The sequence below is a fragment of the Mastomys coucha genome, unplaced genomic scaffold (genome assembly GCF_008632895.1).
Source record: "Mastomys coucha isolate ucsf_1 unplaced genomic scaffold, UCSF_Mcou_1 pScaffold16, whole genome shotgun sequence".
NCBI lineage: Eukaryota > Metazoa > Chordata > Mammalia > Rodentia > Muridae > Mastomys > Mastomys coucha.
This window is the reverse complement of record NW_022196898.1, coordinates 64,155,773-64,181,227: the sequence shown is the minus strand read 5'-3', so window position 1 is coordinate 64,181,227 and position 25,455 is coordinate 64,155,773. Positions and strand designations below refer to the sequence as shown.

The 25,455-nt window shown below is 43.2% G+C and overlaps 1 protein-coding gene across 1 annotated transcript in view; it reads right to left on the bottom strand.

The window, feature by feature from the left end:
* Window positions 1-210: 210 nt before the first annotated feature.
* Dbt (dihydrolipoamide branched chain transacylase E2) overlaps window positions 211-25,455 on the bottom strand; it is a 38,489-nt gene continuing 13,244 nt past the window's right edge. Inside the window, exons 4-11 of the mRNA XM_031375264.1 lie at window positions 19,559-19,740; window positions 17,541-17,662; window positions 13,026-13,242; window positions 12,507-12,673; window positions 7,118-7,195; window positions 5,004-5,195; window positions 4,812-4,883; window positions 211-2,077 (exon numbers count right to left, since the gene is read on the bottom strand). Of these exons, the coding sequence (XP_031231124.1) occupies window positions 1,910-2,077; window positions 4,812-4,883; window positions 5,004-5,195; window positions 7,118-7,195; window positions 12,507-12,673; window positions 13,026-13,242; window positions 17,541-17,662; window positions 19,559-19,740 (1,198 nt within the window). The 3' untranslated portion in view covers window positions 211-1,909. The remainder of the gene's footprint in view (window positions 2,078-4,811; window positions 4,884-5,003; window positions 5,196-7,117; window positions 7,196-12,506; window positions 12,674-13,025; window positions 13,243-17,540; window positions 17,663-19,558; window positions 19,741-25,455) is intronic.

Sequence of the window (25,455 nt, the reverse complement as noted above, 5' to 3'; positions counted from 1 at the left end):
ATGAAACCATCACAGCAAGCACTGAGCAGGAGGGCCAGGGAGACAGCTCAGTAGGTAGAGGCTCCTGGTGGAAGGAGAGAAGCAAGCCCCATGGGTTGTCCTCTGACCTTCATATATTAACTGTGGCATGCATGCACACACACACACACACACACACACACACACACACACACAAATAATAAAAAAATATATACACAGTGAACTACTATGAAGGCATACAAAGAAAGATACTGTGGAACTGTTTATTGGCATATAAAGGTATCCACAATGTAAGGATAAATTTTTAAAAAAATCAAATTATAAAATAGTAGATACATTATTTCATTTTTATAAAAGAATACTTATCTATGTATCCAGATACATACATCAGAATGCTAACAATGTTTAGATTATAGATAACAGTGTGTTACTCTTCATGCTACCTGTAGTTCTTCCTTCTTCGGAGGAAGTTGCTATGTGACCTAACATGGACTTCTGCCATGGATCTTCCTGCCTTTGCCTCCCAAGTGTGCAGATTACAGGCCTATGGGATACAATGCCTGTTCTGAATTGGTTTTCTTTTGTTAATTTTCTTTATGTAAAAATAATGGATTTCATGATGTGAATTTCCAACCAAACAGCATTTACTAAATTTATAACATAGTTCCATTTTTGGAAAAAATTCAAGTAGGCACTAAAATGACCCTTTTTTTCCTGCCACAAAGCTTTCATTTAAATAAGTAATTTTGTCATGATCTATTTAAATAGATAATATTAGAAGAAAAAACCCAAACCTAAGTTAGTTTTTTTTTTTTTTTTTTTTAAATATAGGGTCTCTCTTTGTAGCTCTGGCTGTCTGGGAACTCACTCTGTAGACCAGGCTGGCCTTGAACTCACAGAGATCCACTTGTCTTTGTTTCTCAAGTGCTGGGAATAAAGGCCTTTTCAGCCTTGAATTAGATTCATACTGATGTTATCTGATTAAAGTAGACCTTGTTCAAGATGATCATTAGTAGCATTTCTGTATAAACTAATTTTATGCCCATAATTTCCCATTTGGCTCTTCTTATTCATGCTCCTACTGAGGGATGGGAGAACAGAACAGATTCCAAGTCCTTTTTTCCTGTTTAACTGAAGATCAATGAAATCAAAAGGCAATAAATCTCTAAGTAGTAAAGGAAAAAAAGCCAGTGGTGCTATACTTATGGTGGTTTACATCACAGAGTGAGTTTGCAAAGTCAAGTATTTCCCAGCAAGATGCTGAAGCTCTACCCCAGCTCTACACAGCTATCCATTCTACACGTCCACTCTTAATGGCCTTTTTGGTTGTAAACTATAATAAGGCCAACTTATAACGTCCCCCTTTCAAGAATGCTAATTTATAGTTATAAGACACTTATAGATGATACTTTACACATAAGGCAAGAGTATATTCTCATAAGCTGAAGAGATAAACAGAATTGCACTTATTTTGTACAAGTTACCTTGATTGTAGGGAAGTGAAAACATACTTGTATATAAATTCCTTTCCCTAATTAAGTATAATTTAAAAGTTTCATTTAAAAAAAATCAGTTAAGAGAAGAGGGCAAGTACCGCATGTGCACCACTACTCATTGTTCAGTGACATTAGTGACATTTAGTGACATTAATTTTGTTTTGTTGCTTGTTTCAACTCACTGACACAAAGATCTCAGCACCATAATGGAAGCCCCCCTCTGACCTATACAATGTGATACCCAGGAGAATCGTTACCCACCACTCCTCTCCAGCAGAAAGCCTAACGCGTCAGTGATAAATACTGTGCTTTAGGGCCCTACCCAGGCAGCACAAACCATTTCTAATGCAACTGTAACCAGAATACGTGCCGGCTCAGCTAGGCCTCACATACTCTTTGGAAATGTGAAAAGTTCACAGATGTCCTGTTCGCCATTATTTCAGATCCAGCAGCATAAACGCTGGGTTTTCTAAGTAGGATTTCCACAAATTAGAGAAGCGTGACATGGTGGCGCCATCGATGACCCTGTGATCAGCTGACCAGCTCACATTCATTATCTGTGCTTTATAAACCTCTCCTTTCTGGTTAAATCGGGGAAGAGCCTAGAAATAATAGAGAATAAGAAGTAAACAAAGGTAAACTTTCACTCGCTTATAGTGGAAGGAAGATCTGGCAACAGCAGAATAAGGTTTAGAAAACACCTCCTCCTTGCCAATGAGTGGGCATCCACCAGGGCTTCTGAAAATGCTACCTCCTATTTTCCCCAACCTTGGGAGGTCGTATCTTAAGTTTTAATTTTTTCAAGGGAGCTCCTGCCCCACATATAATAATTACATTAAACTTCATCCAGATTTCAAATAGTTAACATTACTAATTACCATGTGCCACGCACACTCATCTACTCCAGTCACATCCAAAATATCGGGAATAAAATCCTGATTAAGGATAAGAGGCAATAAGGACCCAAAAGGAGTTCTGTGCCTCCTGGATGTTCAGACAGTCGCTGGTATCTCCTAACTCAGACGTGTTCCAGATCAGTCTTTCCAATCGTCTACACGCCCTCATATTTAGGCATAAAGGTACCCCAAGAAATGATTCGTAAATGGCTAAGATTGGACATTGTTTCCTGGCCAACACAATGTTACCAACCTATCCTAGTTTAATACCAAGCTGTCCATAACTTGGAATTTCTCTCAAGGAATCTGCCTTGCCAGAGCTGGCAACAGAGGTCAAGCACATTCCTTAGGGCAATAGATAGTTCACAATAGTTAGAACTGTTTTACATACTAGAGAGTAATTGAAGGGCTTCCACTCAAGGACATTAGCTAGAAGTGTTAGGTCAGAACCTCTTAGTCATTGCCTCCAGCAGGACCCAGAGAATTAGCATAGGAATACCAAATTAGCCCCAGCGGGGAGGACACCATTGCTCTTCCACCCATTTCACAACTGCATACTTGATCTTGGTCAGTAAGATCACTGACTTTGATGTGTTACCTGCCTAAGTGATTCTTGTCATCTGCCCTACTTGCTGTATGCTACTTAAGCCTGCTTTTCACTTTGTATAGGAGGACTTGGATTCGCATGCAAGACTTGGACTAGGACTTGCAAGGAAGACTCGCACTAGGACTTAGATGGATTAGGACTCAGATTCATGCAATCCGCAGTGCCCTGGGCCCAGAGCGCTTGGGCCAGGGGGATGCAGCACCAGTTCAGAGGAGAGAGCTACTGCTTTAGACCCAGTGTGTTTTAGATGGCCTCAGATGTACCTCAACTATTGAGCTGCCAGATTAACCATCTCTCTTTTGCAATGACTGTAAAAGTCTGATGCCATTCCTAAGAAATACATTCAGATCCTGTACTTCATGTGTCGTCTCTGCCATCATTTCTTCGCCTACGCCTTGTCGACCTGACTAGGACCCCCGTTTCTCCCACGGGTTGAGGGAGGCCCAGATCGGCTGGCCAGCAGCAACCATGTACTACATACTCTTAGGGAAAAGAGAACTGGGACAAGGAAAATACTTGGACTTCTCATTGAAGGCACCAAGGACATTTGACAAGGAGCTGGGACATGATGGGAGTGTTAGAGGAATAGAAAGCCAGTCTGATAACTACTGTGGGGGGTCAGGTGAGAGATGTGGTCACTGTCAGAGCAGGTAACAGACAGCATGTCATGAGAGGCAGGGTTTCTCCAGCTTAACAATGAAAATAGCCATGATGGGCTATTCTGAAAAACACACACAAGGGCTTTGAGAGTAGCTCATTGACAGAGTTTTTGACTAGCATGTGCAAGTTCCATCTGTGGTATCAAGAAGCAAGCGATAAAAAAGCAAAATGTACATTAAAAATCAGCTACTGGGGCCACAGAAAGGGTTGAGCTCAGCACTAAGAAGAGTTGCTGGACCAGTGTGAGGACTAGTATTCAGATCCTAGCACCTAGGCAGTAACCTGGGTGATCCTACACACACCGGCAACCCCAGCACAGGACAGGCAGAGACAGAAGGGTGGCTCAGGCTTGCTGGCTGCCAGCCTAGCCAAAAATCTCGAGCTCCAGGTTCAGCAAGAGATCATGGGTCAAAGGAATGGGTCACAGGTGTAGAGTGACAAAGAAGAACACCCACACACACTTCTAGCCTCTGAGCACATGAAGACATACACACATACACAGAGAGAGAGAGAGAGAGAGAGAAAGAGAGAGAGAGAGAGAGAGAGAGAGAGAGAGAGAGAGAGAAGAGAGAGCACAAAAACCCTTAGCTATTAATAAATAAGAAATATACAAAATGTAAGTTCTAACATTAGATTTAATAGGCAAGCCTAGAAAGATGGCTCAACAGATAAAGGTGCTTGCTGCCAAGCCTTGTTACCTGAGTTTGAACCTTAGAACCCACGTGGTAGAAGGAGAGAACTGATTATTTAATTGTCCTCTGACCTCTACACACACACACACACACACACACACACACACACACACAGTGTCATAGCCCTGTACCTCTATTCTAAGTTCTAAAACATGGCCACTGATCATTTTTCTTTAAGTCACTTAGATTACTGTTCAAAATACAAGTGCCTTCAAGACCAAGAAAACAGCATTTTGTCAGGTGTGGTGGCATTCACCAGTAATCCCAGCAGGTAAGCAGCGTGACAGGACCCAGAATTGGAGCCAGCCAGGACTGCACAGTGACCTCTGATCTAGTTCAAGAGAAGGAAGGAAAGGGCGGTCCGAGCTAACCTTCACCAATGGAAACCACAAAGTGGGAGAGAACCTTCAACACCGAGTCTTCTTCTTGTTCAGTCTTCCAACTTAACTGAAATTGTCTTGCAGTTTCTCACTACACATACCTTAATCGCTCCCAGGGCACCGATGGCTACTTCAGGTGGCAATATCACTGGCTTGGCATAGGTTCCACCAATCTGAGAAGAATGGGAAAATTTAGTTTTCAGGGAATGCCTGATAGATTACAAGTTGTATTTTATTGGAACATGTGATCAGAAATTCAAGTTACACTTATAACTGTAAACAGTATGACTTACTGATCCAATGTTGGAAAGAGTAAATGTCCCTCCTGTAAGGTCTGTGGTACTGAGCTGACCAGAAGAGCCCAGTTTCTGGAGTCGGTTCAGTTCCATGGCGATCTCAAATACAGAGCGTACCTGAACGTTCTTCACATTGGGGACAATTAACCCCAGCTCAGTATCCATTGCTATCCCAATGTTGTGAGAAGCCTAGGAAGTAAAAATTACCCAGTAGAACTTTTTTTTAAAAGAGTTGTTTACTTATTTATTTTATGTATGTGAGTATTTATTTTATGTATATGAGTTGCAGTCTTCAGACACACCAGAAGAGGGCATCAGATCCCATTACAGGTGGTTGTGAGCCACCATGTGGTTGCTGGGAATTGAACTCAGGACCTCTGGAAGAGCAGTCAGTGCTCTTAACCGCTGAGCCATCTCTCCAGCCCTCAGTAGAACTTTTAATACATAAGCTTACAGCAAAGGAAAGACAAACTCTACTGCCTTCTAAAACAAAGATACTGAACTACTTGGCCAACCTAGTGTAGGGTGTGCTGTAATCCGAATATTCAGGAGGCTGAGGAAGGAAGAGCGATGGTTTGAAGCCTGCTTATGCCAAGTGGAAAGACCATATCTTACAAAGCCAAAAGGCCAAAAAATAAAAGTCACTATTTTCACTAGAGTGGAAGTAACTTGGAAGGAAGGGTTTGGGGGGACTAGAGAGCAGTGGACACAGGCGCTGGCTGCCCTCTGAGTGCAGGGAAAGAAGAGCACTGACCCCCTGCATTGTCCTGACTTCCACACATGGGCCGCGGCACCAGTGTCCTCCCCACAATAAAATACATGAAAAATAAAATAACTTAACCAAACTTAAAAGATTGTTTTAGAAGACATATTTAGTATTTATAAAAATGGGGCTAAGGAAATAAATGCAAAAGAATGAAGGAATTAACCAGGTGACAGCATCATGTGGTTCCATAACAATTAAAATATTTGCTAGTCACTGATGAAATACATGACCATATCATATCTATTGACTTATGATGATATCCACAATATTTAAATGAAAAAGAGAAGAGCAAATTAAAGAAAAATATGTATTACTCAAATGAATTCGTGGAAGACTATCATTGTGAACAGGAAATTATCTGAGGCCTCAGGATTGAAGGCAAACATTTTTTCTAAGTTTTTAAAACAAGCTACATTTAATTAGGAAGCATTAATATGAAAATGTACAGCCCACTGTGTTAGGCACACTGAATGTTTTGACCTGATCCCTACACGACCTAAGTGCACCTTTTGTCTCTGTGCTTTGGTGATATTGCGTCAGCACTACTACTGAGCTACCTCCTCAAATCCCCCTAACCTGGCCACGAGCTGAGGAGAAGTGAATATAGGAATTAATAATTAACAAGAATTATGTCTTAAGACACTTTCACTCCAAACTGAAGACCTCACTCAACCTGGATTCAAATGTACTATTTTTTAAAAAAAAATTATTATTATGAATTACTGTCTTTGGGGCTGGAGAGATGGCTTAGTAGTTAAGAGCACTTACTGCCCTTCCAGAAGACCAAAATTACCTTCCCAGCACCGCACGAGGAGGCTTACTACAGTCCATCATTCCAGCTGCAGGTCCAGCTTCCAAAGGCCTCTGGCCTCCACGGCTGTGCACTCATGGGCACATACCATATGCAGACATACACACCTACCTATACATACTTTTAAAAAATTGCTCTCTTCAAAGTCCAGAAATTTAATCTTGAGGCGATTCTTTTGGGATGTTGAGCAGCGAGGGCAACTCTTCATTGCTTCATGCTTTTACAGTTCTACTTATTTATTTGTTTCTTTATTATTTTGGTTTTTCCAGGCAATGTTTCTCTGTGTAGCCCTGGATATCCTGGAACTCTCTCTGTAAACCAGGCTGGCCTCGAACTCACAAAGCTCCACTTTCTGGAGCTTTCAAAGGGAGACTGCACACCTGAACAAAATTATTATTAAGCAGTGAAAGCAAAGCCAGTAGACTGAACCTAAGTTCATTGGCTATGCTGTGCCTTTCTTTGCTATCTGAAAAGGTCAGTGTTTGAGTGTCCTATGTTCTATTAAGTCAAGGGATTTCAAAATGCATAGCCAACCTTGTAGGTGATGCTCTGGCAGCTTTCGTCCACGGAGGCGTTGAGGATGGGAAACTGAAGTAGTCCCAGAGAAGCAGCCTGTCAGAGGGAAAGGTAAGTCTCCATGAACATCCTTGCCTCACGTAGGAATGGAGGACTGGAGGTGATGGAAGAACTCTAGACAGGCAGTGGGAAAGAGAAGTCTAACTCAAGGCCACATGCACCCAGCTCTCTCACTTCTGGAAACTCTCACCTCTAACAAAGTGAAGCTAGGCTGCCCTAACTGCGAAGAAACAAATGGCCAGGTCGCCTGCAAACAGGAAGGGGATTTTCAAAATAACCATGCAGGCTGTCTCAATTCCAGTTGATTTCCTCACTAACATGTAGATTTAGATTTTTATGAGAAGCAAACCAATAGTTCAAAAAAAAAAAAAAAAGGCTCTGAACTCAAGCACCAAAAGGCCTGCAGGCCATTTCTCTGTGTAGAAGGAGCACATGGCAGTGATTTCAAAGCGACCATTAGAGGCCAGTGTGCCACAGGAGCCCTTGGCCTGGTCAAGGGCAGAGCTGGCAGAGCCTACCTGCTGGCAGGCACACATTCCTGTTTGCCCCTTCACTCTTTCCCCTGCTCTTTAAACTTCCTTTGTCTTCATATTGTTCTCTCCTGCTGATTTCCATAATTCCAAAATGTCTCCCTGATCCTAAATGTTCATGACATTCTTTGCTGCACATCACCATCTAACAAGGTTAACATTGCATTTGATTGGCCATACCTTCCGTTACATTTCAAAGATAAATTTATTGCATAAATATATGACACTGTTGAAGAATAAAAAACTGAATAATAATTTTAAAAACTTAAAACAGCAAAATAAAGATGCTTAAGGTTATTCTTAAAAGAATTCTTGGGCTAGGAGATGGCTCAGCGGTTAAGAGCATTGACTGCTCTTCTAGAGGTCCTGAATTCAAATCCCAGCAACCACATGGTGGCTCACAACCATCTGTAATGGAATCTGATGTCCTCTTCTGATGTGTCTGAAGACAGCTAAAGTGTACTCATATACATAAAATAAATAAAATCTAAAAAAAAAAAAAAAGAATTCTCTCTCCCATGGCCCCTGTCTAATCTTTTTGAGTTCTTTACGTTTGTTGCATTACTTGTTACTTGATCTGGCTGGGGGTCTTGATAGCACACCCCCAAATCAAATCTATTCCAAAGTGAGGCTTTGGATAGAGAACTTCCACGGTGATTAGTTTAGTTACAACAGGCTGTGGTTATGGTATCTCTTCACAGCAACAGAGCAGTGTCCAAAGCAGACTGTTCTACAAGAGCAAGTTCAGGACAGCCAGGAACTACAATAGAGACACCCTGTTTCAAACAACAACCAAATAAAACTCCACACCTAAAGTTAGTCAAAAGTACTACCAATAGAAATGGGGTTTTGAGTATAATATTTTTGCAAATGGAAATACAAGATATATATATATATATGTCCAGGGATTAGGTTACACGCCCCTCCACATTTCATACTTTGTAGTATTTTTTAAAGGCTTTAAAATTTACATTTAAATTTAAAATAAAATTCACAAAACTCAATTTTGAAAATACCCAGAGACTGTTCATTTGGCTATAAGAATGAAGAAGCATAGTGGTGAAAGAGATCCTGTTGTGTAAGATTTGGTCCACCCTGGCTTCAAAAGGGCCAGGTCTTTCCCTGAGAGGTAGACCGGGGAGGGTCAGGAACACAGGGTGGTGCTCTCTTGCCAGTCTTCCTGGAAGCCCTCCCCTAACTGGGGACTTTCTCCAACAGTCCACCCCACATTTCATCTACTTCCCCTTCTCCAGTTCTCTCTTTCAGGCCATAATCAGCCCCCGGCTTCCTTGAGGGGCAAAACTGTCCTCAGCCTTCTTTATCACATCCTCTCTCTGCAGGCCGCCTGCCTCGTACCAGACCATCTCAGCATCTCTAATTCCTATCCAGCCCCACACATCTCAGCTAAAGCCCACAGGTCTCGCCTCTGCAGTGCCTTAGGAAAACTCAAGGCCCTGTAGTTACTACGCTAACAGCCTGTTACTAACTATCCTGTTTAACCTTTGAGAAATAAACGGTTACCTATCTGCTTAAAGCATTTCCTTGTCTCTGAGTGTGGAGGCTGAAGTCATGACTCCAGCTTCTCATGATGCCCTGTGTTGGAAACCAAAAGCACTCTCTGGCTTGACCCGCTGCTAATCTCAGCTCTGGAGGAGACACCCTGGAGCCAAGAGGCTTGAGAACCAGGATCCTAGTTTAATACCAAGCTGTCCTTAGCTTGGAATTTCTCTCAAGGATTCTGCCTTGCTAGACAGGTTTTCCTCAGAGCCAGCAATAGAGGTCAAGCACATTCCTTAGGACAGTCCACAATAGTTAGAAAAGGCTTCCCTCACTCAAGGACTTTAGCTAGGACAGAACCTCCCAGTGCTTGCCTCCAGAAAGACCCAGAGAATTAACAGGAAATACCAAAATACCTCAACAGGGAGGGCTCTACAGCTCTTCTGCCTTCTTCATACCTAGCTACCAGACTCTGCTGACCTTGAAGCGGAGGTCACTTGCCTACGTGACCTCAGTCTTGTGCCTCTTGTTGTAACCCCCGCCTGCTTACGTGACTTGTCATCTGCTGAGAATTCCCCTCACCCCCTCCTCATTTTCTTTTTCTGTAACGTATATATACTGGCCACTGGTCATTAATAAATGAGGCTTTGACAAAAGATTTGCAAGGCCTTCCTCTCCTTTTTTCCGCTCATTCTATTCCAGGTCTAGTTTCCCTCGAAACCCACAGAATAACTAGATCCCGCGGTCCGGTATAGCCCTGCACCTGCGCCCTTTGGTAGTGATCTTTTAAGTTTCCAGCTTAAAGTCATGTGACTTGCTTTGGTCAGTGGGCAGAATAAGCTCCATGAAGCAGACCTTAGGAACAAAAGAGCTTGAGCATTTCTGCCATTTCTCATTACCTGCTCCAGGACTGAAACAGAGGAGCATGCTGAGGAGAAGGGAGACAATACAGAAGAGAAGGGGCCATCCCTGCTGGGGCCTTCCTACAGCAGCCATCCTCTGGCCAACTTGCAAGTTTCTGCAGAAAGGCGAGATTTCTGCCAAGGTCGCAGACTTATACCCAGCTTAGCTCATGAGAATCCATAAACAACTGATATTTTACTCCATTAAATTTGGGGATAGTTAATTTGCTATATAGTAATGGAAAACAGTTATTTGTCTTCTAAGGAGCTTGTGCTATCACCACTGTCTTTGAAAACTCAGGTTCTACCTATTGCTGTAAAGCCCTGAGCTGCCCTCTCATTCACACAACTGAGTGACACCTCTATAGGTGACTCTATATCCCTTAACAGACTCCAGATGCTCCTCTTTCATTTGGAGACATCCACAACCTCCCATGCCTAGAGATTATCTATTTGTAGGGCAGATGCTAAAAGAGAATGCTTTGTGTCTCAAGGGCTCAATATCTGGAGAAGGGAACCAGGCTAACAATGGCAGTGCACTAAAATGCACTACAGTGGGCAACAACAGCATGTGGTAACAGTGGGAGCCACAGAGGGTTTCGGGAGTCCATATCTGAACTGATTCCATATTTCAGATGCACAGTTATTTGAAAGAGGAAGCCAGGAGAGATAGCTCATGCCTGTAATCTCAGCACTTGGAAAGCTGGGGCAGGACTGTGAGTTTCAGGCCAGCCTGGGCTATCTAGTGAAACTGTTGCAAAAACAACAAACAAAACAAAATAGGGAGAGAAGAGAGAGACAGAGGCAGAGACAGAGTGGGGGGAAGGATAGAGGGAAAGAGGGAGGGGGAGGGAAGGAGGGAGAGAGAGGAAGAGAGGGAGAAAGAGAAAGACCTGGTGGGTATTTCAGGTCAAACTGTATAATCTATAACTGTGTATAGCTCAGTGTGATTAAAACAGAGTGGTTTTGAGGAGACTGGAGAGGTAGCCAGCAGAGACTTGTGTGACACACTAAGGACCTGGGAAACCATCCTAAAATCACTGAAGGGGAACTGTTGAAAGAATCGGGAAATGATACAACTTGAGTGAAAGGTGATTTGTCCTGGCAGACTGTGAAGAAAGGCCATGAGGAGCCATGTTGAATGAGGAGAGGCCAGAGGAGGACCAGAGCAGACTAGAATGTGGCTTTCCAATTTGTTAACATCCATGAGAAGATTGTCAACCTCTCTGAGGCCTAATTTTCTTCAGAGAAAAGTGGAGAATATCATATCTACATGTCTGGAATACTCTGAGATTTAAGGGATAACTGTCTGGAGCATGCTTACCCAAGCCTGACACAGTAGATGCTTTGCAGTGGTTGTTAATGAGAATTTCACTGCTAGTGGATGGTCCCAAGGACCCAGCACTAGAAACATTCTCAGAAGCCTCCTTGTGAGTGTCCTGGATACATAGAAATAGCTACCACCGTGATGTGCAGCCACTTCACATCTCCTTTCAGCTCAAACCAGACCTGTCCTCTTCCCCTCTCAGGCTTTCCTCAACTGCCAGCACAGTTCTCTTCCTAGCTTCAAGTGGGGAGGCAGACAGCTCTGTGCTTAGGGGCATGTGCTGCTCCCACAGAGGACCCACACGGAGTGACTCAGAACTGCTTGTTAACTCTGGCTCCAGGAGATCTGACTGAAACCCTCTTTTAGCCTCTGTAGGCACTTACATGAACATATACTCACTCACACACACACACACACACACACACACACACACACACACACACTTACATGAACATATACTCAAACACACACACACACACACACACAATTCAAAAATAAACAGCCAGGCATTGTGGTATACACCTTTAGTCCCAGCACTTGGGAAGCAGGCACAGGTTGATCTCTGAGCTTGAATGTAGTCTACGTCCTAAATTCCAGGCCAGCCAGGGACACACAGTGAAACTCTGCCTCAAAAACAAACAGACAGACAGACAGACAGGCAGGCAGGCAGGCAGGCAGGCAGGCAGGCAGGCAGGCAGGCAAACAAATAAAATAACTCTTGGGCTGGCAAGACAACCTGAGTTCAATCCCTGGACTCCCAAGGTGGAAGGAGAAAAGAGACCCCTGCAAGTTGTCCTGTTAAGTGCACTGGAGCACACAAACACACAGATGTATACTTGTGCACACTAAATAAACAGGTAAATGTAACTTAAACATAAAATAAATCTTTAAAAATGAGGTAAGCAGATGAAACTACAACACAGATTTCAATTGTATAAATTCCTATGAATCAAAGAGATGGTGGATTTGGACTTTTTTCCCCAAGTCTGATGATATGGAATAAAGTAGTACTTTAATTCTAACCTGCTACATCTTTACAAAACAAAGTAGCACCCTCCCTCGGGGGCCCTGGTGGAATGAGTGAAACTCACCTTTAAGAAGAAGGGCATGAAGGAGAGTTTGATCCCACGAGCCAAAGCGACAGGCTTCAGTTCTTCTCGAAGCTTAACTAGCTCAGTAAGGTCAATCTCATCACAATACCCAAAGTGGGGAATCTTCAGGGCTGCAGACATGGTCTTGACCATTGCCTTTTGGAAGCCTAGAAGAAACTCAATCGTTTTATACAATTCTGATAATAGTTTTTAAATACAAAACAGAAAAACTGTACCATTGCATTATCACAATTTTATGATGAATTTGAAATTTTCTGTTAGTAAGAATTGAAAGTCAGGTGTGATGGTCCGTGCCTTTAATCCCAGTGCTGGGGAAGCAGAGGCAGGAAGATCTCTGTGAGTATGAAGCCAGCCTGGTCTACCTTTTGAGTTCTAGGGCTACACAGTGAGACCCAGGCTCAAAAGACAATCAAAAATATCATATGATGAACATGCATCTCCTGAGGTAACTCCCCAAAATAAATCATCACTGCTTCATATTACTGCTATTACGGTTACCTGTTACAGGCTCTGTTCGGTCTTTGCCTGTGAACACTGGAGGCTTAGATATCGGTGTGGGAAAGGTCCTTTCTTTGGGCTGTGGTGGTGATGGGGTGATTTCAGATTTTGGTGAGGGAGGCAGTATGGCTCCTGTCTGCTTTTCCAAGAAGTTGAGGATATCTTCTTTAAGTATTCTGCCATCTTTTCCTGAGCCAACAACTTCACTCAGCTTAATCTAAAACAGAACACATTTTAATGTTAAAAATAAACCTACCATAAGTGTTTAAAGATGGAGCCAAAATGCTGAGGTGATGGTGCATGCCCAGACTCAGCACTCAGGAGGCAGAGGCAGGCAGATTTGAGTTCGAGGCCAGCCTGGTCTAACGAGTGAGTTCCAGGACAGCCAGGGCTATACAGGGAAACCCAGTTTTGAAAAACCAAAAAAAAAAAATAAATAAATAAATATAAAGAAGTGGAATCATTTAAAGGTAAAAATTGTTCCCAGTAACTTCGTTTGAGGAGCCTTTTCTTCATTTAAGAAGCCCCAGGACCTCTGTGTAAGCAGGTGTTACTTTTACACACACTGTTGTTTGCCCATTTATATCTCCAAGTCTCTAAATCTCCCCATAATCCTTTGTCTCTTTGTTTCCTTTTTTTTTTTTTTTTTTTTTTAAAGATAGGTCTCCCTGAATAGTCCTAGCTGGTCTGGAACTTACCTGTAGATCAGTATGGCCTTGAACTCACAGAGATCCACCTGCCTCTGCCTCCTGAGGTGTGGGCCACCATGCTCTGCTCTCTCATAAGTCTTTTTTTTTTTTTTTAAATAAAGTTTTATTTCTTTGTTCTGTGTGTCTTGCCTGCATGCCTATCTGTGTACCATGCATATCCCTGGTGCCTAAGGAGGCCAAAAGAGAGTACCACATTCACTAGGACCAGAGTGACAGCCAGCTGTTGGTTGACATGTAGGTTTTGTGAATCAACTCTGGGTCCTCTGGAAGAGCAGCAGGGGATCTTTACCATTGAGTCATCTCTCTAACAGTCCTTCTCATATAATTCTTATTGCTTATTAATGAAACTCAATTATTTTGTATAATTAATATGTATTGATCTCTAAAAGATATGAGTGTGATCAGTTACTGTACTGGCTGGTTTTGTGTGTCAACTTGACACAGGCTGGAGTTATCACAGAGAAAGGAGCCTCCCTTGAGGAAAAGCCTCCATAAGACCAGCTGTAAGGCATTTTCTCAACTAGTGATCAACAGTGGGAGGGCCCACTGTGGGTGGTGCCATCTCTGGGCTGGTTGTCCTGGGTTCTATAAGAAGGCAGGCTGAGCAAGCCAGGGGAAGCAAGCCAGTAAAATAACATCCCTCTGCATCAGCTCCTGCTTCCTGACCTGTTTGAGTTCTAGTCCTGACTTCCTTTGGTGATGAACAGCAGTGTGGAAGTATAAGATGAATGTATAAGATGAATAAATCTTTTCCTCCCCAACTTGCTTCTTGGCCATGATGTTGTGCAGGACTAGAACCCTGACGAAGCCAGTTGCCTTGCCCAGTGTCATCGGAGCGGCTTCCTCTGGCAGCTGATGGGAGTGGGTGCAGAGACCACAGCCACACACTGGGTGGAAAGAGACCCCAAACTGGAGAGCTCCAGCAGATCCCTCCCGTGTGAATTAGGGAAACCCCACAGAAGATAGACAGGAAAAAGTGTAGGAGCCAGAGGGGTCAAGGACACCAGGAGAACGCGGCCCACAGAACCAAGTAAGCAGGGCTCACAGGAGCTCATAGAGATGGAAGCAGCAATCACGGAGAGGCATGGTTTGCACTAGTCCTCTGCATGTGTTATGGTTGTAAGCTTGGTATTTCTGTGGGCCTCCTCACAGTGGGGATGGGTGTGTCTCTGACTCTTTTCCCCTGTTCCAGGGACTCTTTTCCTCCTACTGGGTTGCCTTGCCGAGCCTTGATATGAGGGTTTGTGCCTAGGCTTATCATTTTTGTTATGCTGTGCTCAGCTGATGTCTCTGGGAGGCCTGCACTTTTCTGAAGGGAAGTGAGGAGGAGTGGATCTGGGCTGAGGATTGGGGGACAACACGATCTGGGAGGGGAAGCTGTGGCACGGGTGGAGTGAATCAGAAGAATAAATTAAAAAACAAACAAAAAACCAAAACCAAAATATGAGTGTAAAGAAAAGCCACAGAGAAGTCAAGCATGGTAACCCAGGCTTATAATCTTACCTTTTAGGAAGCAGAAGCAGGAGGATTGTGAATTTAAGGGCAGGCTGGGGTACAGTAGCAAGTGCCAGCTGAGTCCTAGATACACAGCCTCTATTTAAAACTTGCCCCTAAAATGGGTTAGGGGTGTAAATCAGTTTGTGGGCCATCTGCCCTTGAGCACACAAGGCAGAACACATCACAAAGTACTGAACAGCGTTCTCCCCCAAGCAGAACTGTTCTAACACTTCTACGGTTCAATTACACATGTGCACAATGCACGCTTTTGGGTGTTCTTCCCCCACACTCCTACCCCATGGTAACAACTACTTTTCTCAGAAATTCTCTGCATCACTGAGCCGAGTGGGAAGAACTCAGCTGTGTAAACAGAACTTGCCTCAGTCTCCCAGGTCTGCTATTTACTTTGGGCTTGGACAAGTTAACATAGCTCTCTCTCCTTCGTCACCAGCAAAGGTGAGGATCCAAACACCCTGGAGGGCTGTTGTAAGAATCTGAGCTGTCTGGGGCCCGACGCGCACATGCTTGAGATAATAGATGGGAAGGCTGCTGAGTGGCACCTGTGGCTCAGAGGCAGCCATCTCTGGTAAACTCTGGCCTCACTGCACAGTTGGCTGAGTAATTGTGTTGGCAACTCTTCCACTGTAGGTCTCACAGTAGCTCCTTATCTGTGAGGTTAATTGAGGCATCTAAATTCCTATCAGTGTCAGGGAGCCATGCTGCTTGGCCTGTTATCCATCATGCCACCCATCACAGAACAGGCTACAGTTTGAATATGTAATGTCCCCCAAGGTCTGAATTCAAGGCTGGAGCTCAGCAGAGTACAGTGGGGATTGCCTATAATTCAAGTGCTCTGAAGACTGAGGTAGAAGAATAGAGATGATGAGGATAGCCTGGGCTATATAGTGATTTGAGGCCAGCTTGGACCACATAATGAGACCCTATCTTTAAAAAAAAAAAAAAGCATACATACATAAACATAAGAAATAAATAAAATAAAGGACTGGTTTAATTTAGTGGAGTCAGGACAACGTAGAAACTTTGAGTTGGAGTCTATGGGGAGATTTTACAGTTACTATGGGTGTGTCATCAAAGAGGGCTGTGGGTGACCTTTTCCGGTCCCAGCTCTGAGGAGAGTAAGCTTCCTCCTCCGTGCACGCCTACCAGGATGTGCTGCACCACCGCACACCTAAAACAAGGGGAGCCGATTGCTCATGGACTGAAAACCAGGCGACTAGGAGCCAATTCAAACATTTCTTCTTTAGAAGGTGGTTTATTTGGGGGGATGTTGTTGGAGTTAGGGAGAGTTGAGTAACTGACAGATGGACAAAGACAACACAAATTTCCCGTCTCAGCACAGTGTGGTTTGGTAGAGCTTTGTTACCATGTCCACTTCTGTCCCATTCTTAGTCTCCCCTTTGCTAGCCTCTCCTTCCCTTTACAGACTTTTGCTTCTTTAAGAAATTAATCACAGGCATCCAAGTTTTGCCTCTAGCTGACCCAAACTAAAATACTGGTGTGTACATGTATGTGTGTTTGATGTGTTCCTGTGTGAGTGTGTTCATGCGAGTATGGGTACACGTTCACACCTGAGCCTGTGCATGTGGAGGTCAGAGGCCAACCTCTGGTGTCATTTCTTAAGAACTTATTTTTTCGAGACAGGGTCTCTCACTACATCTCAAGTTTGCCAACTGAGACCAAACTGGTTGTTATCCAGTGAGCCCTAGGGCTCCTCTAAGCTCTCCATCCTGAATGTTGGAATTACACACGCGTACCACCATGCCAGGCTTCTTGTGTGAGTGATGGGGGGGCCTCAGCTTTGTGTAGTAAGCATTTCACTGCCTAAGCCAGCTTATCTCTCCAGCCCCCAAACACTGGTATTTAGAAATATCTAAGAAATGTTAACTACTACTGCTACTGGGCTCCAGGAAAGGAAAAAGACACCACATTATTCAATTAATATGAAGTGCTAACTTCATACTGTCCTGCTGTTTCTTCCCAGTGCTTTTTTTAAGATTCATTTTTAATGGCGTGAATGACTGTTATTAGGTGCCAGAAGAGGGTATCAGATACAGTAGAGCAGGAGGTGATGGTAGAGGTTGTGAGCTACCCACCATGGCCCTGTGGGAGCAGCAGATGCTTGGGAACAGTCCAGCCATCTCTGCCCCTCTCAGGTGCTTCTGGGCCACAATTACTACTGATTTCATTAATTACAGCTTAAACCACTTCACAGAGAACTTTTTTTTTTTCATAGATACAAATGTATACTTTCTATGTGGTGTCAGACTTCAATTTTAGGAAGACTTACATTGTTTTCCATTGCCAGCCTACGAACTGCAGGCGTTGCTAGTGTTTTCTGGCCTTTTATCTCTTGGTGAGTGTGCTCTTCATGGGACACAGCCGGGGTTTCAACAACATCTTCTTCTGAATCTGGAAGCAAGGTTAGACAACTTCAGTCAAAAACGTCTCTTCAAAAGCTTAGTGGCGGGGCTGGCCAGAGGGCTGTGTCAGTAAAGCGCTTGTTATGCAAGCCATATGGACTGGAGTTTGGCTCCTCAGCACCCCATAAATGCCAGGTGTTGCAGTGTCAGTGACCCCAGCATGGAGGGAAGACGGGGGAAACAAACATATCTGGAGTTCATTGCCCAGTAAGCAGGACTGGACTGATGAGTTCTAGATTCAGTGAGACGCAGTGCATCAAATAAGGTGGGAAGTGATTGAGGAAGACATCGGATATCAACTTCCACATGCATGCTCACATACATACATGAGCAAGTACATGGCACATGCGCACGCACACGCGTGCGCACACACACACTCTTCACAGTTATTGGTCTAGGATTAACTCTGGACTGCCTCAGATGGGAAACAGGGCTAGAGCTATTGTTTGGTGGTGGAATGTTCTCCTGGCATTCCTGATCCTACAAAAGACAGGGGAAGGTCATACAAAATCTCAGTGCTGGGCAAAGTCGAGAGGGGCGGGGGAGAGAACCAACCAATGTCTGGTACTGTTTTGTTTTTCAGTAAAGGTTTTATGTAGCCCAGGCAAACCTTGAACTCACACTGTAACCAAGAATGACCCTGAACTCCTGATCTTTCAACTTTTAGTCCCGAAATGCTGGACTAGGGGCCAGAGAGATGGCTAAGAGTTGAGAGCATATATTGCATTGCAGAGGACTGCGATTCAGCTCCTAGCACCATGTGGCTCACAACTATCTGCAACTCCAGCTCCAGGGGACCCAACTTCTAAGATAGGAAGCCATCTCTACCACTGCTGGGACTGGCTAACATTCTGTTTTCCTGTGTATGGTTCTCATAATGAATTTCCTTTAGTCACATCCATGTGTAAGTGCCATGGCTGCTAACTCACAAGTCTCTTCATTTTCATTGATTTTCTTTTTTCCCTCTTCTACTTCTGAGGAAGTTTGGCTTTCATAACCTCCACCAGGCAGAATGCACATGTACATTATAGAAAAGTATGAACACACATGTCAGTGCTGCTATGGTTTGAGGGCCCCCAGAGTCCTGTGACTAGAAAGCTGGTCCTGGGGGTGGCAACACTAAGACATGCTGTGGAATTTCTAAGGATCGGGGCCGAGTGAGCTGTCCTTAGGTCGTCACAGGTGTGCTCTCTCTCCTGTAACCCTGGAGCTCTCTCTCCATTCTTGGGTCTCAGAGGTGACACCTGCTCCTACACAAAGTCCTGCTAAGATGTGTCACCACTGGCCATCTGCAGGGAGGCCAAGCCAGGGAGGACTCTAGATCTGAGACATGAACCTGCAATCCTACTGTGTTAGATTTAACTTTTCTAGACTCCAGTTTGTGCTCTTATTGACCAGTGTTCTGGACTGTAATCATTAGTTCCTGAGAGAGCTTCTTGCTTCATTGAACATTTAAGTTTCCAGAAGGTACACATCAGACAAATGAAGTCTTACTGTACAGGTTTTGCTGTGGTATTGGACTGAAAGATAATCAGGTATCACAAAAAAATCTTTTCAGTTTTCCTAATTTTCTGTTCTAAATCTCCAACCCAGATTCCATAACTGAGAATTATCCTATTTGAAACAGAGTTTCTCTGTAGCTAAGGATAGCTTTAAACTCCCTATGTAGTGTACCTTCTGGGAACTTTAATGTTCAATGAAGCAAGAAGCTCTCTCAGGAACTAATGATTACAATCCTAAGCTGGCTTCAAACTCATATTCCTCCTGACTCCACCACTCCAGGTCTGGGATTATAAGTGTGTGCCACCACGCTGGGCAGGGACCATTTTATATTGGGATTCAGCAACAAAAGGAAAGCAGTAAGGAACGCAGCAGACCTGCTTACCCTTTAGAGCTTCTGTCTCAATGTCTATCAGTGGTTTCCCCACATAAGCGATATCGTCTAGATTGTAATAGAGCCTCTTAATGACGCCATCGTAACGGCTGGTGATGGTGACAGAGGCCTTGTCACTTTGAACTTCACAGATGCTGTCAAATTGAGACACTGTATCTCCTTCTTTTACATACCTAGAAGAGAGAAACACAGGCACTTTTACATGAATAGTCATGATTACAAGTCATCCTTGCATGTTTATGTAAATGGCACTTGAAGTTACATCAAAAGTCATCTAGCTAAAACTTGACGCCCATATGTTGCACTAAGAAATATTTTAGAAGAGATGAAAAGGTTTTCAGAGTTTCAGACAAACCCCTAACAAATGATAAAATTAAAACAAAACAAAAAAACAACAACAAAAAACTAAACTAAACCCTTTATCTTAAGGTTTAATTATACATTCAGGTATATAAACTCTTTTTAAAAAGTGATTTGTTTATTCTTATTTTACATGTGTTGGTGTTTTGCCTGCATGTATATCTGTGTGAGAGTATCAGATCCCCTGGAACTGGAGTTACAGACAGTTGTGAGCTGTCTGGGAACTGAATTCAGGATCTCTGGAAGAGCAGTCAGTGCTCTTAACCCCTGAGCCATCTCTCTAGCTCCACTAAACAATTTGCTTATTTTTTCTAAATTATGTACATGGGTGTTTTGCCTGTTTGTATGCCTATATGAGGATGTCATATCCCCTGGAAGAGGAGTTTAAAACAGTTGTGAGTTGTCACATAGGTACTGGGAATTGAACCCAGGTCCTCTGGAAGAGCAGCCAGTGTTCTTAACTGCTGAACCATCTCTCCATCTTGTTAAATAAGTTATATTTGAGTGGTATTTTCTCTTGTTGTATAATAGTATCCCTAATGAGCATCCCTAATTAGAAAATATAAAATCTGAAATTTTTTCTGTCCCAACAACGATGCTCAAAACCTTGGATTCTGCTGAGACCTAAGCAAGAATTCTGTAATCTACAATACAAAATCTGAAGCAGTTTTGGTCCTAAACATCTCAGATAAACCATATTTCAACTTGTATTAGCTTCTGATCAGACGTCAAGACTGAACACTGGTTTTAGAAGTAAATAATAATGATAAGGATGATTGTGATGTTGTCAGTAGGCATACTTTGTGATTTTCACTTGCCCAAATGCCATCCTTTTTGCCTAGTCCAGCTGCAGTCTTAAAAAACAAAGATAATGCCCCCAAACTGAAGGAAGACTGGGAATATGATGTACAGTCAAATAGAAAATAGCAACAAAGTGGCCAAAGGACACAAAATTCTGCAGTTAAAGACTGAGTAAGATGGGCTGGAGAGATGGCTCAGAGGTTAAAAGCACTGACTCTTAGTTCAATTCCCAGAAACTACATGGTGGCTCACAACCATCTATAATGGGATCCGATGCACTTTTCTGGTGTGTCTGAAGATAGATACAGTGTACTCACATACATAAAATAAATAAAAGTACTGAGTAAGATAAAAATGTATGAGAAGTGCTGAACAGCAGATTCTCTATGGTAGAGGAAGGAACCAGCAAATCTGAGGCCCAGTCAATTGAGACCTCGGAGACAATGTCATAGAGCACATTAATACACATGCTGGGGTCTCAGGAGGAAAGGAAGGACACGGGGTCAGAATGATAGCTCAAGAGGTGTGGTTGTGCAGACCTGTGATGCCAGCACACAGATGGCCAAGTCACAGAGGGATCACGAATACACAGTGAGACCCTGTCTGAAAAAAGAAAGGAAGGAAGGAAGGGAGGGAAGGAGAGAGAGAGGGGGGGGGGACTATTTAAGAAATAATGACCTAAATGTTAAACCTGAAACTGCCAGAAGAAAACACAGGTAATAGCTTGCATGAAGAAGGTATAGGAAAGCCAACAAGGGAAAAGTGGGACTTCATAAGATAAAAGGCTTCTGCACACCTCAACAAACAGTCAACTAGGTGAAGAGGAAGCCCACAGAACGGGAGAGAATCTTTGCCAACTATACATCTGACAAAGGGGTGGTGGTGGTGCATGCCTTTAATCCAGCACTTGGGAAGCAGAGGCAGGTGGATTTCTGAGTTCAAGGCCAGCCTGGTCTACAGAGTGAATTCCAGGATAGCCAGGGCTACACAGAGAAACCCTATCTCGAAAAACCAACCAACCAACCAAACAAACACAAAAAACCAAAAAACAACCAAGAACTCAAAAACAAAAGAGTCAAAAAGACAAACTTATTTTTAAAAAGGTGGTAGGCAGGGCTGGGACTTAAACAGAGAGTTCTTAAAAGAAAGAAAAAACAAAAAGCTAAAAAATATTTTAAAAAAATGTTCATTTTCTGTAGCAATTAGGAAAATACAAATCAAACCAACTTTGAGGACTCATCACACCCAAGGCACAGTGACAAAGATCAACAACACAACAGACAAGGAACAGTAGAGGGAGTGTGGGGCAAAGGGAACCCCCCTCACTATTGGTGGGATGGCAAACTGGTTAGGCCCCTCTGGCAATCTCCCATCTGTGGAGAATTCTCAAAAGGCTGGAGTAAATCTACCACGTGAGCCAGCTGTACTACTCCTTGGCACCTTCCCAAAGGAGCCGCATACCCTACTTCCCAGACACACACTCGCTCGCTCGGCATGGTTCTTGGACATGCTTGTCCAACATGGTTCTTGTTCTTGCTCTGTTCACAACAGCGGGAAACGGAAACAACCCTAATGTCCTTCAGCTGCTCAAGGGATGAGGAAAACGAGACACACGCACACCTGGAAATACTGCTCACCAGCAAAGAAAAATGAAACCATGGCCTTTACAGTAAGTGGGTGGAACTAGAAAATGTTATACTGACTGAGGGGAACCAGACTCAGAAAGACGGACATCACGCTGCCCTTGATCTGGGGCTTCAAGCTTCAACTCTCCAGATACGAGTACATAGTGTAGAAAACTACAGAAACACGAAATACAAAAAGGGACCATTGCTAGGGCGGTAGGGTCAGGAGCAACAGAGAGAACAGCAGGGCACACAGGATCTGATAGGGAAAAATGGAAAAGGTGAGGGGCACGAACTAGGGAGGTGGGAAGGAGATAAATACAAAAGCAGGAGAGAGGTACAGTCAAAATTAGGATGACTGAAAAGGCCACAAGGAATGATACTATTAACTACCTACCTAAACAAACAAACACAAAAACAAACTAAACACTGTAGTATCCATAGGTCTGTGTATAAATGGTTTAAATGAAAATTTCCCATTTGGGCTGGCAATGCTCCTTCCAAAGTCTAGTGCCAGGCATGAGAAAGCCTCTTTTGAGGTGTTACTCAGAACTATCCAAGAGACTCCCCCAACATCACAGACTATTGAGTGCTATTGCCCTTGGTTGCCCCCTAGAGGTGGAATGTAAGTCCCTAATACAGAATCAAACCTATGCACTTCAGACACAGGCCTAGAGGCTCCTGAGAGAATGCTTCCCCCGGGAGGACTAGCTTTCATGGTACCAGAAGGTGTCATGCAAGCTTCCAAGGATGGAGATAAGCAACAGTCCTACGCAGATATGACACCTGTGAGCCATAACAGAGACCAGCATGCTCAGCAACCCTAAGCCTGCAGCAGGGGTTCCCTGTGGTTCCCAACAGCTCCCTAATTAGACTCAAGGTCACTCAACAACAGGGGAATCATGGCTAGTACAAAAACCCCGACACTACCCAGGGTTAGTGAGTTTTGGATTGTAGAGGAGAGCCAACAGCCACCACTTCACTAAACCTGCACAACCTCTAGCTTCATCCTAAACATTTGTCCTTATGCGCACAGGTTAGTGCATCCTCATTCCCCATCAAAGAAACTTCTCAGAGACCATTATAGGAAACAACAGTCAGTCAGCATGCAGTCCCAGTGGATATATCTATAGAACACTCTCAAAACTAAGCCTTCTCCTTGAGCCAAAGGGGGCAGAAAGGTGCTGAGACAGAGGATCATGGAACTTGCTGTAAGATTTGCCTCGGTAATGTCAGAAGCTACACCCAGCACGGCTACCTAAACATGAGCTAAACAAGGACAACAGCAGCAATAGACATGCCAGAGTCCACAGGGAAACTGGGAGGATGCTACCCTGCAAAGAAGCACTGGCAACTAAGGAATGCAGAGAGAGGGAGAAGCAGTGCTCCCCAGGGAGCGTACAGTGGGTATCCATTACCAAATGACACGCTCTGAAAGCACAACACAAGTAACATTATACAGACTGAGCAGGTCCTATTTATGTATCTAAAAATTATATGTACGTATGTATGAATGAATACACACACATATGTATATATATATAAATTGTGTTTTATATATATTAATTGTTATATATATATATATATACACACACACATACATATATATATATAAAACACAATTAATGAAAAGAAGAAGCCATGAATTTGAAAAGAGCAGGAGGGAGGGGTTTGGAGGGAAGAAAGGGAAGGGGAAAATGATATATTATAATCTCAAGTATATGAGATAATTTAAAAAAAATAAAATAAATACTGGCTCTAAAATTAATGTGCATATGCAAGAAGTCAATTCCAAAGACAAACTTAAAGATAGCATCAGCACACACACACATCAAAATAAAATGACAAAAGGAATCTAGGAATCAAGATAACAGCCACTCATCTTTATCAGAAAGGTACTGAGATTAACAGGTGCTTTTAATCAGAAAACAAGAATTCTGTAAGGTAGAGAGACAATATATTCAGTGAGTGAGTGGAAGGAAAAGATCATCCTTAAAAATATTCCATTAGAGGCTGGGGCTGTGGCTCACTGGTTAAGAGCACATGCTGCTCTTGCAGAGAGCCCAGGCCTGGTTTCCCCGCTCCTACATTAGGTGGTTCATGGTCACCTGGAACTCCAGCTCTTGAGGTCTTTTGTGATGCTGACTTTGAGGACACCTGCATTCTTGTACATGTGCAAGTACAAGCGAGTGCGAGTACAAGCGAGTGCGCGCACGCACACACACACAGACGCACACTAAAATTAAATCCTTAGGAAAAATGAATGTCTTTCCAGAACTAAAACATCTAAAACTAGCGTCTAACACATTCACCCTTCAAGAACTACTAAGAATCCTTCAGGCTGAAATAAAAATACACTGAATACTAACTCAAATCCACATGAAGAAATAAAGAATAATACATAATGATATTTAAGTCAAAAGGAGAATTCAAACAGCACACTAAACCTACACATCTTGGAATATCTAGATGACATGAAAGAAGATGGTGATAGAAAAAAATACTTAAGCACATGAAATGTCAACAAAAATCTTACCTTATCAGTAATTACATAAAATATATATGTTTAAGCACTATAGTTTAAAACTACAAAAAAAAGCAAGCACTAGCAGAATGGGTTTGTTTAAGTGATCCAACTGTATGGATATAATGCGCTCTCTCTCTCTCTCTCTCCAGGCTCCCATGATGTATCTGAGGCTGGCCTCAAACTCAGAGTCATCCTCCTGCCTTAGCCCCCCAGGTACTATACAGATAAAATCCTATTTAGCGTTTTCTAAATATAACATAATACATATATTTTTCTTGAGTCATTTGTAAATATTAAGTTAGCGAACAAACAAAAGAAAGCTCTTAATAATTCCTAAAGAACTCATGGGAAACATGTGACATGTTTGCCATTTAGGAAAGTTATAGCCAGGCATGGTATGCACAATGGGGATCCTATCACTCAGGAGATGGAGGCAGGGGGAATCACAAGTTCAAGGCCAGCCAAGCTATATATTGAGATGTCCTGATCTCAAAAATAAAAGATAATGCCAGGCGGTGGTGGCGCACGCCTTTAATCCCAGCACTTGGGAGGCAGAGGCAGGAGGATTTCTAAGT